The sequence below is a fragment of the Mauremys mutica genome, chromosome 18 (assembly GCF_020497125.1).
Source record: "Mauremys mutica isolate MM-2020 ecotype Southern chromosome 18, ASM2049712v1, whole genome shotgun sequence".
Lineage (NCBI taxonomy): Eukaryota > Metazoa > Chordata > Testudines > Geoemydidae > Mauremys > Mauremys mutica.
In genome coordinates this window covers 17,941,707-17,959,821 of record NC_059089.1, presented here as the reverse complement: position 1 = coordinate 17,959,821, position 18,115 = coordinate 17,941,707, and the positions used below count along the sequence as shown (strand labels likewise).

At 40.0% G+C, this 18,115-nt stretch overlaps 1 protein-coding gene across 8 annotated transcripts in view; it reads left to right on the top strand.

Annotated features, from left to right (window-relative positions):
• The first annotated feature begins 386 nt into the window (after nucleotides 1–386).
• Nucleotides 387–18,115, top strand: part of FNBP1 (formin binding protein 1) — a 146,318-nt gene continuing 128,589 nt past the window's right edge. For 3 of the 8 annotated variants that reach the window (XM_044992963.1, XM_044992965.1, XM_044992962.1), the window contains exon 1: nucleotides 1,745–1,801. In XM_044992963.1, the coding sequence (XP_044848898.1) occupies nucleotides 1,760–1,801 (42 nt within the window). In that variant the 5' untranslated portion in view covers nucleotides 1,745–1,759. Of the gene's footprint in view, nucleotides 526–1,645; nucleotides 1,802–18,115 lie in introns of those variants that run through there. The other 5 variants (XM_044992966.1, XM_044992967.1, XM_044992960.1 and 2 more) reach the window with 5 other exon arrangements.

Below are 18,115 nucleotides of genomic sequence, written 5' to 3'. Positions count from 1 at the left end.
TGGAACGTGCAAAGCGAGGCCGCTCCAGCCGGTGGCGCGAGACCTTTCCTCTCAACAGCCGCCTCGCGGGCCTGCGCTTGCGCGGTCCCCCGTGCTCGCTCCCCGGCTGCTCCCCGCTCCCTGACGCTGCTCCTCGGAGCAGGGCGCATGCGCAGTGCCTTGGAGCTGTCAATGCCTCCCTCCCACCTCCCCGTGTGGTGTGGTGCTGCTGTTGCTGGCTCCCCTGGCCATTTTGCTGTGGAGGGAGAAATGAGGCAGGAGCAGCAGCAGCAGAAGCTGCAGTGACCACCACAGAGGAGGGGGGGCGAGAGAGACCCAGACCCAGGAGTTGGGGGGGGGGTATTTTGTGCAGCCAAAGGGATTTTTGTGGGGGGGGGAAGGGGTGGTTGATTTTTTTTGTGGGGAGGGGGGAAAAGAAGGGGCAAGACCCCCACTGGCTGATTATCCCCCTGCTCTCCAGTGCAGCCCCCCCTCACCCTCCTCTTCGGAGCTGTTGGAACCATGAGCTGGGGGACAGAGCTGTGGGTAAGTGTGGAGGGCAGAGGCATTGTGTTGCAGTGTGTGTGTGTGTGTGTGCGCCGGGGGTGGGATTTCTGCCTGGCTGAGCAGCAGGGGGAGGGTTATTATTCCTTTCCATACAGAGGAGGGTGGGTGTGACCCCTCTGCAGAGGCTAACCCTGCAGAGAAAATGTTTACAAAGTTCCAACATATTGCAAGAAAAGTATCCAAAACGCAGCGCTGCCGCCCAGCCCCCCCGTTATAATTTATTGTCATAACGGTTTGTGAGCCGAGGATCTACACAGTGGCTCTGCACTGACGCGTACAGCCACTTGAGCAGTCTCCGTGCAGCTGCCGTGAAAGAAGGCGGAATAATATTTTGATAAACTTGCACCTTTTTATGAAGCAGCCCGTGGCTTCTTAGTAAATGTCTGAAGCCTATTTGCAAAGTTGGGCTCAGTACAACAGTGAAAGAAACACTGAAACCCAAGTGTAGTGTAACGATAGGTATAATTTGTACGGTTATTTTAACGCACATGCTACAATTTAAAAAAAACCGGTTTGGTAGATTTTTATAAAAGTCTTCAGTTTCTAAAAAATTGTGAGAAAGATACGGGGAAATAACAGATTTGCCAGAATTTATTTTTCTTCCTGTTGTTGAAGAAAGTGATGAGTGTTTAAAAAAACCAGTCAAACAAAAACAAAGAAAAAATAAGTGGAATTCTAAAGCTGAGAGAAATTGACTTTCAAAACAGAGGCTGGGATTTTTTTTTCTTTTGTAAGGGCTTGGTGGAATGGTTCAGAATGAATTTATATACAAGGGGTCCAATTTCAGGAAGAGGGAGCTGCAGGGAAAAAAAGCAGATAACATTTTCTTTTTGCTGTTATTGTTTTTGTTCAATACTTGGTGGAGGGACAGTATTTTTTATTAGAAAAGATTTCTGGTGTGGGAAAATACTAAAAAAATACAAACAGAGAGCATTTTGATTGTATAGTTTACCTGATTGTTTTTAAAGTGATCCTGGAAAGTGAGAGGGGAAAAAGATATTTTGATTTATGTTGAAAGATTAAGATAAAATGTGGGACTATTAAAAACTGTGAAAGATAGATTTTAATAATGTGTATGTGTGTGTGTGTTATTGGTGCCCTCATGCAAATGTAGGACAAGGGAAGGAATCCTAAGAGGTGAAAAAGAAAATACATACACATTAAACACCAGAAGGACATGATGCAGCCATGTTTGGCAGCATGATGGTGGAGCATGGAGCAATACGTAATAGCGGGTTTTGGATTGTGCACACATGTAATGACTTAATGATAGGATATTAAAACTCTTTGGGCAGAACCGTGTTTTGGGGTGAGAAGGAAAAAGGAAATTGAGATTTGGTTGAGGAAGTCAGAAATTAGTGGTAGAGGATTGTGTGGGTTGCAAGGTGCTGCAGGGTTTCAGGCTTGCACGCAAATATTTAAGGATGCTAATCAGTGCAAGTAAAGATGTAAACATAACTAGTTCAATAAAGAGACAGTTTAGTAGATTAGGTATTTTAGATGTGCTAATTGTTATCCTTCACAGATACATTACTGGCCTGCTATGGCATACACTTGCCTAGGCATCCAGTCTTGCTGTGATATATTTATGTTCTAGTTAAACCTGTTTATGTCTAGACAGTAAATTATGAAGCAAATGCTTATTTAGAGGTTATTTTACTTGAGCAAGGTAAATGTGGTATGTAATATTAAAATAATTGCAGATGATGCTATGTTGATTCATTATTATTTCAACAGCCCTACTGTATGGGAATATATACAGGAAAAGTCTGACGGTTTTTTTGTCTTTGATGATGATGATGATAATTTATGGGGAGGAAAAAGACTAAAATAATGGACATATACTAAATGACCCAGTATAATACTTTTTAAATGAAAAAATAACAAAATTCTGAAATGTTGCTTTACTTTTTGAGAAACTAAAATCTGTGATAATAGTATACCAAGATGTTTTCACAAGAACAAGTGATCTGAGTAGTTTTTGTGTTGTTTTATTTTCTAATTAAAAAAAAAAGTTACCTTTTGCAGGTGTGCATATAATATATCGTCCCTACTCTAGGCTGCTGTAATGAAAAAGCTTTGGATAGGAGTTCTGATAAATATGAATGAATAAATTGTTGTATTTTCTATATAACTACTGGTAATTTTTTTAAATTAATCTTGTGAGTGAAATTTTCATATAATTTACTTCAGTGGGGCTAAGATTTCACCCTTAGTATCTTATGTGTACTTTGAGAATTGTGGCAGGTAACTGACAAAAGGATTGACTATCTAAACTGCACAGAGCTAAATTCAGAATGTAATGGACAACAGTAATTTAGAAGAACAGGAATTGGTCAGAATTGGCTTATTTTAAATTTATTTAACAGAGCTTCAAAAATTCATCATTTTAAAATCTGTATTTAGTGCACGCCACTGATTTCAGTTGATGACTGTGCTATTATTTTTGAAAAATTAAATTTCTGTGATTTTAAATTGCAGTGTCTATTTTAAGAAGTCAGGTAATAATCACAAAAAATAGTAAATATGACAAGTGTCTATAGAATTCTGTGTGTATTGGTGTCATGAATTGATGAATCACAAGTGGGGGTGGGAGTGCATGTTTTCCTACAGAAGTTTAGAAACTTGAAATCCACTGAAAAATTAGTGTTGCTGTTCTTGCATATGAGTCTATCATGTGTACTGACCTTGCAGGGTGGGCATATGTTCACTCCTCAAAGTTAACAAAGGAGAGGTGAAATATAGCTTGCCTTTCAGCTGCTACAGAATATTAGCCTATATGTCTTATGTACAGTATCTGCTTGTTCCTGCAAAGAAGGCTGATTGTAAAGTACCATACTTCAGAAGAAATTTTCAAATGTCATTGGTGACTTGAAGTAGTATATTCCCAAGATACTTTTAGTCATGTGCATTATATACAGAGTTCTTGCATTTCTGAGGTTCTTATTGAGATTTTACTCATTCAAAACTCCCATTGCCTTCAGTGTGAGTTTTGCCTGAGGATACGGTCTTGTTGAATTTAAATGTATGTTTAATTAGCAGAACTCATTACAACTGTTAATGTGGCAATTATATTTAATATCAGGTTGGATGGTCAGGATAATGCGATTGTCTGGGACCCCCAGTCTAGCCAGGGACACACAGAGGAAGACCTAGAATATCTCCCGTAGAAGCCTGCTTGCACGGCGTTTCCGGTATGCAAGTATGCTACACAGCATAGCAGTGACTACTCCACATTCTGCACTGTTCTTTGCAGGAGGTGCCTAACCCCTAAACATCCTCTGCTTGCTATTGTCTGTGGAGTACTGAAATGAGGCATCTTATAGCTAGAGAGGGAGTGGTGTGGGTCGAAGTCAAAGCTGAGATACTCCACAACTCATTATGTGGCCATAGAGATTAACAGTTACTTCCCATGCACCCCCAGTTCTGTCCAACCCCCTGCCTGAGTTATTGTCGTTACTTCTGAGCTGTAGGCATTTGAGGATGGGTTATCTCTCTAAATATTCAGGTTTCTGTGATATTTATAGTTCCTAATGTTAATAAGTATGTGTTAGCAATGTCCTATTTGAACAATTGACAACATTGACTAAGTGCTGATGTTAGGGTTGGGAAAGATAATATAACCAGCAAACAAGTATTTCAGTACAATCCTGTTTCACAAAACTTTAGCTAACCATCTTTTGGCATGTTCCTGGGGATGTAAAAATCCCATGGAATCACCTTCAATATTTTATTCTTCAGAATAAAGAGGACAAACATTTGTATTTGTGTGCCTGCATTTAAGTATTCTGAATGGTATTTTAGCTTGAGGAATACTAGTACACTTTAGTAAGCCCCCTAATTTTTTTCTTACTTTCATGATTGGGCCCTTGTATAGAAAGCAGTCAGATTTACATAGCAAATTAAACTAAAACTAACCTCTGTACTCTAGTCTCTCTTGAATGGAAGGTGCAATGGCCACAAAATCAGTATATTGAAGGGAATGAAAAAGAACAGCTGTTTTTCAATGATAAGTTTGGGTAGAATATGTAGTTTTGAGATAGCCACATATAAATTGTGGTTAAGAAATGGTCTGCCATGATTGCTGGGGAGAACCCCGCTCTGGCTATGCATTGTCACATATGGTACATGTGCAGTGATTAGATGTGGAAGGATTCATTTCATTATATAATGAATCTTGACCAGATGAGTAGCAGAATTGTAGATGTTGTGGTAACTTTACACTGAATGTGAAAAATAGGTTAGCAGTTGGTCAAAGTTTTTCAAAGTTATTCACTTAAAATTTTCCCTTCCTCTTGGTTCTTTGTAGTGGACTGGATGTTTGTTAGCAGCTGCCCAGTAGCTGAATTACAGTACAAAGGGTTTGATCCTGCAACACTTAGTCATGCAAATAGTTCCATTTACTTCAGTGAGACTATTCACATGAGTTAAGTTTGTAGGATTGTGCCTAGCATTGTACCTAATATTTGTAACACTTAGGGACCCTTCTCTATGAAAGTTGTTAAATAAATGGAAGAGCATTCTATTATAACAGTATAACATGACTTTAAAGTACAAATAGCTTCAAAGCTGTGGAAAGTGTTCAGAGGGCAGTTATTTTAACACTAATAATTAAATAATGGGTTTTAGTTCACAATATTCTGGGGTTTCCCATACACCATGTTATAATCAGACATATACACCCTGTCAATTTAGACAAACGAAATACTGATGAAACACTGAGGAATTGAAGGTTACTTCCTAGCTGCAACTAATGCATCATTTCCTCTCTCATTACTCATGGCCCTGTTTCGTCAATAGCACCCACATTTTAAAATAAAAGTCTTTAATATTGGTAGGTATTAAAAACTCCTGAACAGTATAGATTTACTTGAATATATTGTCATGAGTTATTTTTGATGGGTTTTACAAATGGGGGGTACCTTACACTCTGAAATTGTCTTAAAATGAAGTGCATATGTGTTTCTGACCTTGATGGTATTATGTAGTGTTATCATCAGATGTGATGTTAAATGAAAGCTGTGCTCTTGTCAGCTTGCTTCCTCTAAGAGGATCTACACAGTTGGATCTAAGGTTGATGTATAGATTCTCTTCCAAGCCCAGCACCTAGTTTATTCTATGCACTGCATTTGAAATTGATATTGTAAAGCACAATCTTGGTTCCTGTGTTTTCCCCAATGTAAATGGTTAATTCTTGGAATGGTGCACCCCTGTAGTTGGATACACTAATCCATTACTCTCTTTGAACTGAGAGAGAAGGAGAGAGTTCTTGAGGCATCAGAATACTGAACTAGAAGAGTATATGCACTGAATCATGAGTTGATATATTATTGGTCATGAGCAAATGTAAGAGAACTCCCTTTACATATAGTGGCAAGGGCCTGATCTTTCAAACACTTACTACTGAGCATAATGCTTGCTACCATGAGAATTTCCCACCAAATAGTAGTGAACACTATGCCAGGTAGTAAGTATTAGCACAAACTAGCTCTAAATTGCTATGAGCCACTTTATTTGAAGCTATTTTGACTTTTATATGGGTCTCAGTTTTGCTCCCTTTACTACCTTCTCCTTATTTGTATTGAGTAATAACTTCCTCCACGAGTAGCCTTATTAAAGTCCTGAAGAAAGTGGGTGAAATCCTGGCACCACTGAAGTCAATGGCAAAATTCCCATTGACTTAAATGGAGTCAAGATTTCACCCAGTAAGCCTACTCTTAGAGTAAGGGTACGTCTACACTACCTGCCGGATCGGCGGGTAGCGATCGATCGCGGATCGATTTATCGCGTGTAGTGTAGAAGCGATAAATCAATCCATGATCGCTCTCCCGTCAATGGCTGAACTCCAGCTCGGCAAGAGGCAGAAGCAAAGTCGACGAGGGAGCCGTGGCAATCGACCCTGTGCCGTGAGGACGCAAGGTAAGTCGAACTAAGATGCGTCGACCTCAGCTACGCTATTCTCGTAGCTGAAGTTGTGTATCTTAGGTCGACCCCCTCACAGTGCAGACCAGGCCTAAGGCACTACTTAAACCAAGTAAGGAAGGGTGTGGAGAAGAATTGGGCCCATAATTAAATTGATCATATGTAGCAACAATGCCCTTCTTGTTTGCTCTCCATTTCCTTGTGAGATAGATGTATCAGATGGTGGAGATGAGCATCTTTTCTTTTCTCCCTGTGTGTATTTTTTTTAAAGATATTGTATTCAGTGGCAAAATACCACATACGTGGACAGTTTTGGGTATGTAATGTCATGATCCTAACGTCTTACTGTTTTTTCACTGGATCACATTCTGTTAATGTGGTGTGTGTGTGTGTATTTGTCTATATGCTGGGTGAAACATTGATTACAAAAATTATGAATCATTTTACAATATCTTCATTGCATTGCATATGTCTCTTTCTACTTGCCCAGTTATAATGGTGTTAGAGGGCAAAAGAGGCAAATGACTAAACATATTTTTAAAAGCAGAGCTCCCATGGTCATCTTCTTTTAGACCATGTTAAAATAAGTTGCATTTTAAAATTAAAAAAAAATCAGTTTTGTAAAAAGTCTTGCACTGCCATCTGGAATTGTATGTCTATAAAAGAACCATGTTATGAGTATTAGTCCTCAGTATACTGTCCCATGATTATTTTATAACTTGATTGGTGGAAAGACTCCATCCGTACTGACTGTAAAAGGAATTGTTGGGCTCTTTGTGTGTGTGTTTAAAAATATCTGAGCAATTTCATCTACTGTTCTGCTTTTTATCTTTAAGGAGAGAGGATTTATATAACAATGAGTTACTTTCATTGGCCTGTCCTCATATTTTCTACCTATTTGTTAAAGAACAGGGAGTTTACAGTTCTTTGGAATGAGTCAAGTATAGAGCACAGTATATGTTTTCCTTTTCATAGTCATAGAATCTTTCAACCGCTGAGTTAGATGCTGAAAATCCCCGTACCCTCCTAAGCAGTGAGTACAATCAAACATGAGATGATGGTCTTTTGGAGTTTTTAAAACACATTCATCTTATATTAATGTTGTGAAACTTTCTTTTTAAGCTTTGTTGCATAATTCCTGCTCTGCATGAATAACTTCACTAAGAGAAGGAGCAGCTGTACATTTTGCAACTTGCTTTACCTCATCCTATGTCATTCTCATTGTCAGTGGCCTTCCTCTTTATGAACCTTTGGCAAAACATTCTCCACTTGTTCAAAATACTACTCCATCAAATGGTTCCAAGAGCTAATTCATGGTTTATGTATTAAATCAAGCACTCTATTATCAATTACTTTACAATTCATAAAAATATTTTAAAATAGATTTCCCCTTGCGCATAATAAGTGTTGTATCTCTGATGAAATTTTCTCCCCAGAAACGTGTCTTTGTGTCTAACAACTATTTTTTGCAACAAACTAGTTAAACCAGCAGAAGCAAAAAATGCTGTGCACTCTCGACATGTGCAGTGATTCCTCTTCAGCTGGCAGTCTCAGCACTGAGATGCCAAAATGTGAAAAGTACTGTATATTGAAGCAGCATGTAGCTCTATGCTTTCCAAGCAGTCTTGGTAGTGTCGACTGGGGATCCCTCTGGGTTTGTCGCATGATTAGGTTGCTGCTGGGCTGTTTGTGTAGCCTCATTTTCTTTGTCACTGACTTTTTTTGACTCAATTTATTCAGAAAGATTTGTTCTTGTGTATTCTTTTAAAAGGCTACACAAGATTATTTTCTAAAGATGTTTCTTGCTTCATGTAAGGCTTGTGCACAGTCTGGGCTCAGGTTCTAGATTCCTTGTGATATGGAACAACATAAATAAAACTCTGGTGGAACATTCCAAATTGACTGCCGCAAAAGACATTAATTTCCTAGAGAGGCTTGGTAGGGCAGCAGTGCTATTGCAAACTCACCATTCTCAACGCCATAGAAAAAAGATGAAAGGAAGCCAAAGGCTGTCCTCTAAACTCATATGCCACACCTGTGGACTTTAGTGGGATCAATAAGTATAGCTGATGAACACGAGTTGGCCTGAAACAAAACCTTTACCTGTTCGTTTTGTTTTTTGCTTTATAGAGGGAAGGCACAGGTTATAAAAACAGTGACCTTGGCATAGGTTCTCTCTCTGGAATTAATGAATGGCTTGGACCATCAATTCATCTAGACAGCCAATAATCCCTAGGAAATACCCTGATGCATTATGGATTGTTCTTGCTTCAATAACAAACAGTTCTGACATTAACTACAGCTATGTTCTTGGGGCATGTTTATTCAGTCAGTGGGTAATTATTTTGTGGCAGTGCTTTTTGGGTGCAAAGAAGTGAGGTTACGAAACATAATATATGAAAGAGCTCTCTCTAATATTCCTGTACTCTTTAGATATAGGGCCAAATTTTACTTTCGTACCGTGCAACCACACAGCAGTCAAGGTGGTTGCAAAGGTATATCTGAGAAAATCTCAGCCTATATTATAGGTGTGGTTTGTAGGGCCTGCCTGTTAATTTTGTCTCTTTTTAGCGGCATATGACTTTTACAGCCTGTAACAATTCAGGCTGAAATTTTCCATATTGTATGTCTGCCTGAGGCTTAATTTGTTTGGAAAATTTCAGCCAAAATGGTTCAGCCACTGCTGAGAACGAAGCTAGGGAAAAATGTATTGTTTTGCCCATATTAAATTATAGTGACCTTTGCTTTGAAAAGTTCTAGTGCCCCCTTTGGGGCAGGGACTTGAAATTTGATGGGGAGGAAGGACAGGTGGCCTTTGTGCTAGGGATGCATTATGATACATTCTTTAATTAGATGATCATATACAACTTTTTTTTCCACAGGACCCTTGCCTCATTCAACACACAGGATGGACCTGCTCTGTAGATAATGAGGGTTGTGCAATAAAAGAGGCTGTTGTCTGTAGGACCCTAACTCATTGTTGCCGAAGTTGGAAGTTGTGTAGTTAAGAGGGCAGGGGAGTACAGAAAGAAAAAGGATGGCCTCAGGTTAAGGCAATTGAATGAGGCCCTGGAGAACTGGATTCTGCCACAGATTGCCCATGTAATGCTAAGTACGTTTCTTAAACCAGACTTTGCACAGGTTGTCACTGTTTGTGTGTTCCCATTTTCTGGGTGTCCAACTTGATGCTCTGGGGTCTGATTTGAAGAAGTCTTGAGCACCTGCAGTTGCAACTGAAATCAATGGGAGCTGTGCTTTGACCATACAAATTTCTTTATAATACTAAGTACTCTTAAAAAAATCAGTTCCGAGGTGTCTCAGATTGGGCACCCAAAATGAATGGAAATTTTTAACTTTAATCTCTGTGCCTCAGTTCCCCATCTATAAAATACCATCTCCTCATGGGAGTATAATTAGGCAGGCCAAAAAAGAATTTGAAGAGCAACTAGCTAAAGACTCAAAAACTAACAGCAACATCAGAAGCAGCAAGTCTGCCCAACAATCGGTGGTGCCACTGGACAATCAAGGTGCTAAAGGATCACTCAAGGGGGGTAAGGCCATTGTGGAGAAGCTAAATGAATTCTGTGCATGAGTCTTCACAGCACAAGATGTGAGGGAGATTCCCACTCCTGAGCCACCTTTTTGTAGGTGATAGTTCTGAGGAACTGTTCCAGATTGAGATGTCAGTAGAGGTGGTTTTGGAACAAATTGATAAATTAAACAGTAATAAGTCATCAGAACAAGATGGTATTCATGCAAAAGATCGGAAGGAACTGACATATGAAACTGCAGAACTACTAACTGTGGTATGTAACCTATCATTTAAATCAGCTTCTGTATCAGATGACTGGAGGATAGCTAATGTGACACCAATTTTTAAAAAAGCTCTAGAGGCAATCCTGGCAATTACATGTGGTAAGCCTAACTTCAGTACCAGGCAAACTGGTTGAAAGTATAATAAAAAACAGAATTATCAGACATATAGTTGAACATAATTTGTTGGGGAAGAGTCAACATGGCTTTTGTAAATGGAAATCATGCCTCACCAATCTACTAGAATTCTTTGAGGGGGGTCAACAAACATGTGGACAAGGGTGATCCAGTGGATATAGTGTACTTGGACTTTCAGAAAGCCTTTGACAAGGTTCCTCACCAAAGGCTCTAAAGCAAAGTAAGCAGTCATGAGATAAGAAGGAAGGTCCTCTCATGGATCAGTAACTGGTTAAAACAAAGAGACAAGAAACAATGAGTAGGAATAAATTGTCTGTTTACAGAATGGAGAGAAGTAAATAGTGGGGGGCCCCCAAGGATCTCTGTTGTTCAACATATTCATAAATTATCTGGAAAAAGGAGTAAACAGTGAGGTGGCAAAAATTGCAGATGATAAAAAAATTACTCAAGATAGATAAGTCCAAAGCAAACTGTGAAGAGTTACAAATGGATCTCACAAAACTGGGTGACTAGGCAACAAAATGGCAGATGAAATTCAATGTTGATCAATGCAAAGTAACGCACATTGGAAAACATCCCAACTATACATACTAAACGATGGGCTCTATATTAGCTGTTACTACTCAAGAAAGAGATTTTAGAGTCATTGTGGATAGCTCTCTGAAAACGTGCTCAGTGTGCAGCAGCAGTCAAAAAAGCTGCCAGAATGTTAGGCCCCATTAGGAAAGGGATAGATAATATCATAATGTCACTATATAAATCCATGGTACGCCCACACCTTGAATATGAATGCAGTTCTGGTCACTCCAATTAAAAAAAGGTAGATTTATAAATGGAAAAGGTACAGAGAAGGGCAACAAGAATGATAAGGAGTGTGGAACAGCTTCTGTATGAGGAGAGAATAAAAAGACTGGAACTTTTCAGCTTGGAAAAGAGATGATTAAGGGAGATATGATAGAGGTCTATGAAACCATGAATTGTGTGGAGAAAGTATAATTTAAAGACTGTATCATAATTAAGGCTACATTTTAGTCATGAGTATTTTTAGTAAAAAGCCATGGACAGGTCATGGGCAGTAAACAAAAATTGATGGCCTGTGACCTGTCCATGACTTGTACTATATACCCCTGACTAAATCTTGGGGGGAGTGGGGGCACCGCGAGTGCTGCGGTGTGTGGCTTGGGGGTGGCCGGGGGGTGCAGCCCGGGACCCCTGCTAGTGCTGGGGGGAGGGGGTTGGCGGGGCTGGCAGGCTCCCTACTTGGCTCTATGTCTTCTCGGAAGTGGTGACATCCCCATCTCTCTGCTCCTAGGTGGAAGCCTGGCCAGGCAGTTCTGCGGGCTGCTTCTGCCCCGAGTGCCAGCACCGCAGCTCCCATTGGGCAGTAACTGCGGCCAATGGGAACTGTGGGGGGTGGTGCCTGCGGGCGGGGGAAGTGTGCAAAAACCTCTGGCCATGCCGCACCTCCACCTAGAAGTAGAGGAATGTTGCCGCTTCTGGGGAGCTTCCCGCAGTTAGTGCTGCCCAGAGCCCTCACCCCCCTGTGCCCCAGCCCTGAGCTCGCCCCCCCCCAACTCCTGCTGCTGGCGGTGGCCCGAGACTGCCCCAGCAGCAGCCAGTGCGGCTGATCCAGGGGCTGCCTGAGCTGGTCAGGTGGCCCCCAGGCCAGGTGCACTGGTCACTGCAGAGATCATGGAAGGTCACGGAATCCATGACCTCCATGACAAACCTGCAGCCTTAATCATAGGCACCAACACCTCTGGGGCTGGAGCACCCATGGGAAAAAAATGGTGGGTGCTGAGGGGCAGCTCACCTCCACCCCACCAGCATCTTCTGCCTACCAGCGACCTCACCAATCAGCGCCTCCCCCTCCCTCCCCGCGCCTCCTGCCTGCCGCAGTTGTCTGTTTTGCAGCGAGCAGCAGGCTGGGAGGGAGGGGAAGGAGTGGGGATGCGGCGTGTTCGGAGGAGGGGGCAGAACTGGGTGGGAAGAGGCATGGTGTGGGTGGGGCCTTGGGGGAAGGGGTGTAGATGGGGCTGGGGCTGGGGCAGAGCCCCCGGCACTTTGAAAAGTTGGTGCCTGTGGCCTTAATCCTAATGTTTAGGTACGTGGGGGCTGAATTAATATTGCACAAGCAATCTTAATTCTGGAATTTTCTAACATTCTGGGGCTTGATTTTGCAATCTTTATTTTCTTTTTCCATAGGTTTTTGCATGTAATATTCATATATGGGTGATTTTGTTAGCTTGAATGTACACGTAGACCTCTGCAGTTATACTTTACTTCCTTATTTCACTGTGGATGAATATTTGATCAAATCTGAAAACAAGAGCTATATCCGGAAGCGTGTGCATTCTCAGTTTGCATCTACCTATTTCATACCTAGAATTTTGTGACGCTTATCTAACAAATAGTTTTAAAATAACAGATTAGATTTTTTTACTCAGTGAGTTATTAGCTCATAAATATTAAAAACATTAACTTCTGCTTTAACACATTTCTGTTGTATTTTAAAGAAACACCAGAAAACCCACCAAATTGGCATGTAGCAGCAAGCAAATGAATGAGCATGCGTTTTGTTTGGTTGTTTAAACAAAAGTTAAATGAGCAAGGAGAAATATTTCTTGCCCACATGAGGGCTGTTGCTCTGTCACAGGCAAGGTTTAGAAGAGCTGTGTTCATTAAGGAATGTGTAGGCAAGATTTTTCTTTGCTTCTTTAGCAAAAGAAAAACAGGCTGTATATAAAATGGCAGACATCAAACGACATAAATGTCTATTCAGTGATACCAACCTTCCTCTTCTGGATGTAATACTCTATGTATAGTCAAGGAAGAAGCATAAATGGAAAGGAGACAGAGGGGGAAATCTGTGTGTGTGTGTGTGTAGGCCAATATCCTTTATTTTCCTATAACTTGTGTTAAAATTTGACAACACACATTGTGTGTTTCACAGAAAATAATCTCTGGCAAATGTTCTCACCTTGGTATGTAACTGTAGTTAAAATTTTACTAATCCTTGTTTTCAGTTTTCTGGTGAAGATAAAGCTAAACAAAAATTTTAATAACCTAGAAAAAATAATAAACACTAGTTTAGTTGCTTCTTTTCTGAAAGCTTCCATCGTCATCAGGCCAGACGATCATTCATCACCTACAAGTTAGATCAGTGCAGTGTACTCTACCTGGCAATAAAAGTGAAGACTGCATGGAAGTCCTGGCAGGTGCAACAGCCTGTCTGTTATGCAGTAAGAAAGCATATTACGTGAGCCCTAGGTAAACAATACTGGCTCCCTGTTTAAATTTGGATCCAGCTGAAGGGTCCAGATCCTTATTTTCAAATCCCTTGATGGGTTGTGATCTAGCTATTTTAAAAAAAACCTTTCTCTCCCTTCATGGACCACAATGCCAGCTATACTGTACAGGGATAATTTGGTTGGCAGAGAGCAAGATGAAACTCTCTGGTGTTGGGAAGTAGGGCATTTCCAGTAATGGATCTGCAGCTATGAAACGCATGCCCATGGGAGAGCCTGATGAGCTTCCAAACCTTTAAAACGCAATGCAAGACCTGTCATTTAGCAAAAGCCTTCCCTCACTCTAGTAGACAAGAGAACAGAAGAAAGGGCAAGCAAAGTTTCCTAGAGAATAAACAACTAAAGACCTCCTGAGTAACATGGACTGGAACTACAGAATTGTTGGAACATGTTTAGCAATACAGTATATTTAATTCTGAACATGGCACACAAATGCCACTGTGATTGCCACTTTAGAAACATGTTCATTGGTTCATACTATGTCTTTCTGACTAATGTAATATAGGTCCTCTCTGGACTCTTCTTTATGAGGTGAGATTTTTCAACTCCTTATACAGTTCACCTGAGCTATGGAATGACCGGAAACAGCACAGTAGTCACCTTCTTAACTACTATTTGAACTCAGTTAAATCAAAGGTCAAGACCTTCCCTTTCATGTGATTTTTGTTGGGTTATCATCCAGGTTGGGTACAGAAATTTGTATTGGCTTGACGTAATATTGCTTTTCTGGTGGGTTTATGGAGTAGTCTTTGGTTAGTCATAAAGCCATCACCCGAGATGTTGACAGAGTAATGGGAAGCCAAAGAAGAGATTTTTGCATCCTGTGCTATTTAACATAAGGTACAGAAGCAGAGAAAATCAAGAAATCTATTTTAGAATTAGGGTCACAAAATGTAGTGCTCACCATTTTTCTGTGTTCAAAATGTGTAGGGAAGTTGCTGTCCTTGAAGCCTGCTGGTCAGTGGAGCAGTATTAATTTCTTTCTGGGGGCAAATCACTCAACTAACCTCCCAGCTGGGGGTGGGATTGATTCTTTAATCATGTTGGCTTCAGAGAAGGGGTTACATGAATCACTCTATCCTGAAGCTTCAGCAGGGTATTAGGGCTAAATTAAACAGTCTGGGCCTAATGTGTAAGCTGTAATAGACTTCGAGAGGCTCCATCAGATAAGAGGAGTTTTAAAAATAATCAGAAAATCAAACCACAGATAAAAGAAAAAAGGCTGAAGGGCAGAATCATCCTTAACAGCCTGGGACTAATACATTTGCTTTCTGTACTATTCAGATGCTATTAGGGAGGAAAAAAAGAAATGCATGAACTGCAGAGTTCCATTCATGGCACTGCATTAAGAACATATTTTTTTCTATCCTTTGTATATACATTCCATATTTAATCCAAAAATAACTGATCAAAGAACATTAAAGTTGAACAATTAAGCTTCCAGGAGTCAGGAAATTCCAAAGTTAAGGTTGCACACACAGGCTTACCACAGCACCCTTCTATATATGCCTACTGATAGTTACTTGACCTTTTTCTAATTTCTTTAAAATCCTACTATTGTTGCAACAGGCTTTGCTACATATGTGTAGAGTCCTGTAAATCCTATATTAAGTCTTGATAGTGCAAAGACTAACACGTGTTCTTACCTTTATGCACTGTGAAGTGCATAAAGTTGAACACATAAGTAAGTGGGTTTTGGGTTGTTTTTTTGCAGGATTGAGACCTTATGGTCTGATCCAACTCTCATTGAATTCAATGGAAAGACTTCCACTGACTTGGATGGGAACTGGAGCTGACCATTAGCAGTATTTTGTATATTAGGTGCTGAGATACAATGGTGATAGTGCCATATAAATGTCTAGTTATGTTTGCTAGAGAACTGATGTTTGTGAATGTCATTTATATACAAGAATACAATGAAAGGAATGGGGCTCCATGGCTTTACCTTAAACTTGCTGTATTACCTGGCGTGATATTAAGGTCTTTGTGCCTAAGTTTGCCTGTTAGTTAAAGGGAGATAACAGTACTTCTCCACCTTTTATAGAGCAGTTTGAGATCCTCTGCATAACAGAAACATAGCACTTTGCTACAAAAGTTAAAATATTTATTAATGACTTATTAATTGGGTTATGAAGTTGCATTAAAGGACATGGGCAAGCATGATTATGAGGTATAAAGAGAGACATAGATTTTCTCCCACGAGTGCAATCTCTAGAAACACTTTGTTAACCCAGTCCAATACAAACTTTCCTTGGTCCTACAGGCTCTGGAAGATTATGGATACTGGCTCTGTGGCACTGCCCTGGATACTTAGTCTGTGCCAGGTCAATTTATCCAGGTAAAATATCAGCCTGATGTGAAAACTGAAACAAACCCATTCTCTGGGAGTGGGGTTTAGAGCTTCTGAAAATAAGCTGTTTACTTTCCCATGTCCAGTCTGAGAGCAGCAACAGTGTCAAGTGAGACTTTGGACCAGACGTAGATAGAGGTTTCTAAAAACTTTAAATCAAAATGCTGTTGTTGGGGATGGGGGGAAGTTTCACTATGACTGCTAGAGAGCACTAAGGAAATTCCTGCCCTCCTCATTGTTGTGGGAGAGGAGGCTGGCCACTGAGGTCTGGGTAGATGAAATTCACTTTTCTCTCTTTGTGTGTGTGTACGCACCCATGTATTTATTTTCTTCCCTTGTTCAGTTTGGTTCATTGGTCCATTTCTTTTCTTTCCCTTGCCAGCAAAGAAGAGTATCTGGTAAATTCAAACCAATGTACCCTTTCAAATTACTTATGGGTGACCCAGTTATTCATCTGGGGAATAGTCCACCCCATATTAAAACACCGAGGGATTTGTGGGGTATCCTGTGAAGCCTTGCTCAAGTTCCCTAACTGCAATATGTGGTGATCAGTAACTCCACACCTAGTAATATTATGATGGAAGAGGATTTACTTCCTCTTCATAATAGGTAGAGGGCTCTTTAACCTAGCAGATAATGGCATAACAAGATCTAATGGATGGAAGCGGAAATCAGGAAAGTTCAAACTGGAAATAAGGGACACATTTTTAGCAGTGAGGATATCAACTGTTGGAACAGATTACCGGGGTCACGTGGAATATTTAAATCAGGATTGGATGATCTTCTAAAAGAGATGCTCTAGTTTCACTACAAGTTGTTGGGATCACTGGCCTGTATAATAGAAGATGTCAGACTGAATGGCTGTAATGGTCCCTTGGGTGTTAAAATCTGTGCATCTATTTAAAAAAATAAGTCTGCAAAATCCCTGGAGGTCACTGAGTTTCTCTTAGCCAGTAGCCTTTGAGGATTATTTCACCCGAATCTACTCTTTTTTTGATTTTTTTTTGTAAGACTGTTGCTGGTTATCTGCCTACAACAGTGAAACAGTTGTTTTGCATGACAGGCTTCATGTACTTCTTTATATGTTACTGAGTTCTGGTTCTGCATAAGCATTTCTGAGAAACATAGTCACTATGGTATTTCACTTCTATTTTTCTTTTTTTTTTTTAAGAGGCAAAAATCTCACTTCATCTAAGAATTACCTATTTAGTATAAGACTTGTGTGGCTGTCCTTGAGCTGCATGCAAGAAATAGATGATTCATCATTTACTTCCAGTTCTGGGCAGTTAATATGGATTGACTCCGTATTCCGGGATTTACATTACCATTAATAATAATACAACAAAGAATGTCCTTTCCAGAAGAGGATTATCACAAAAGCAATCTTAAGCACTCTGTTAGGCAAATGTATGCAAACAAGCTAATTTTTTTAACACTGCCATTTCTTAAAGTGATGCTTGAGATTTTAGAGCATTTGGTCTAACTATTCATAAAACATGATTTTCTGCTATGTAAATTAAGAGAAGTACAAAATAAAGGGAATTAAAAACGTTGAAGAAAAGCTATTTTGGATGCTCCATATATGTGTAGTTTATGCTTTAGGTGCAGTGAAAATCTTAGTAGGCATTTATTTTTTGCTAAGTTTTAACCTTTTTCAATATTGTCTTTAATATGGAAAAAGGATAAATTGATGAAAGTGAAGTTTATCTTGCTGTATCTATCACATGCAGTAGAATAACAGTATATATTTATTGTGATAAATACCAAATAGCATTAATTTGTACAGGATTTGTGGTTTTAATTAAGTTGTAAAACCTTACTTTGTTTGGATTCTTTGTGACATTACGGTTTCTGTTAATTTTGGAGATAACTTGTCATTCTGCCCTTGTTTCCTCTGCCACTGTTTTAGCCAAAGCATATTCATAATTGTAAAAGGTCATGGGCCTTGCTCTTCAGCCGTTTACTCTGAGTGGTCTTAATAACTTCAGTCTGAGTAAGGTCTCCAGGGCAGCGTCCCAGCCTTCTTTAAAGCACACAC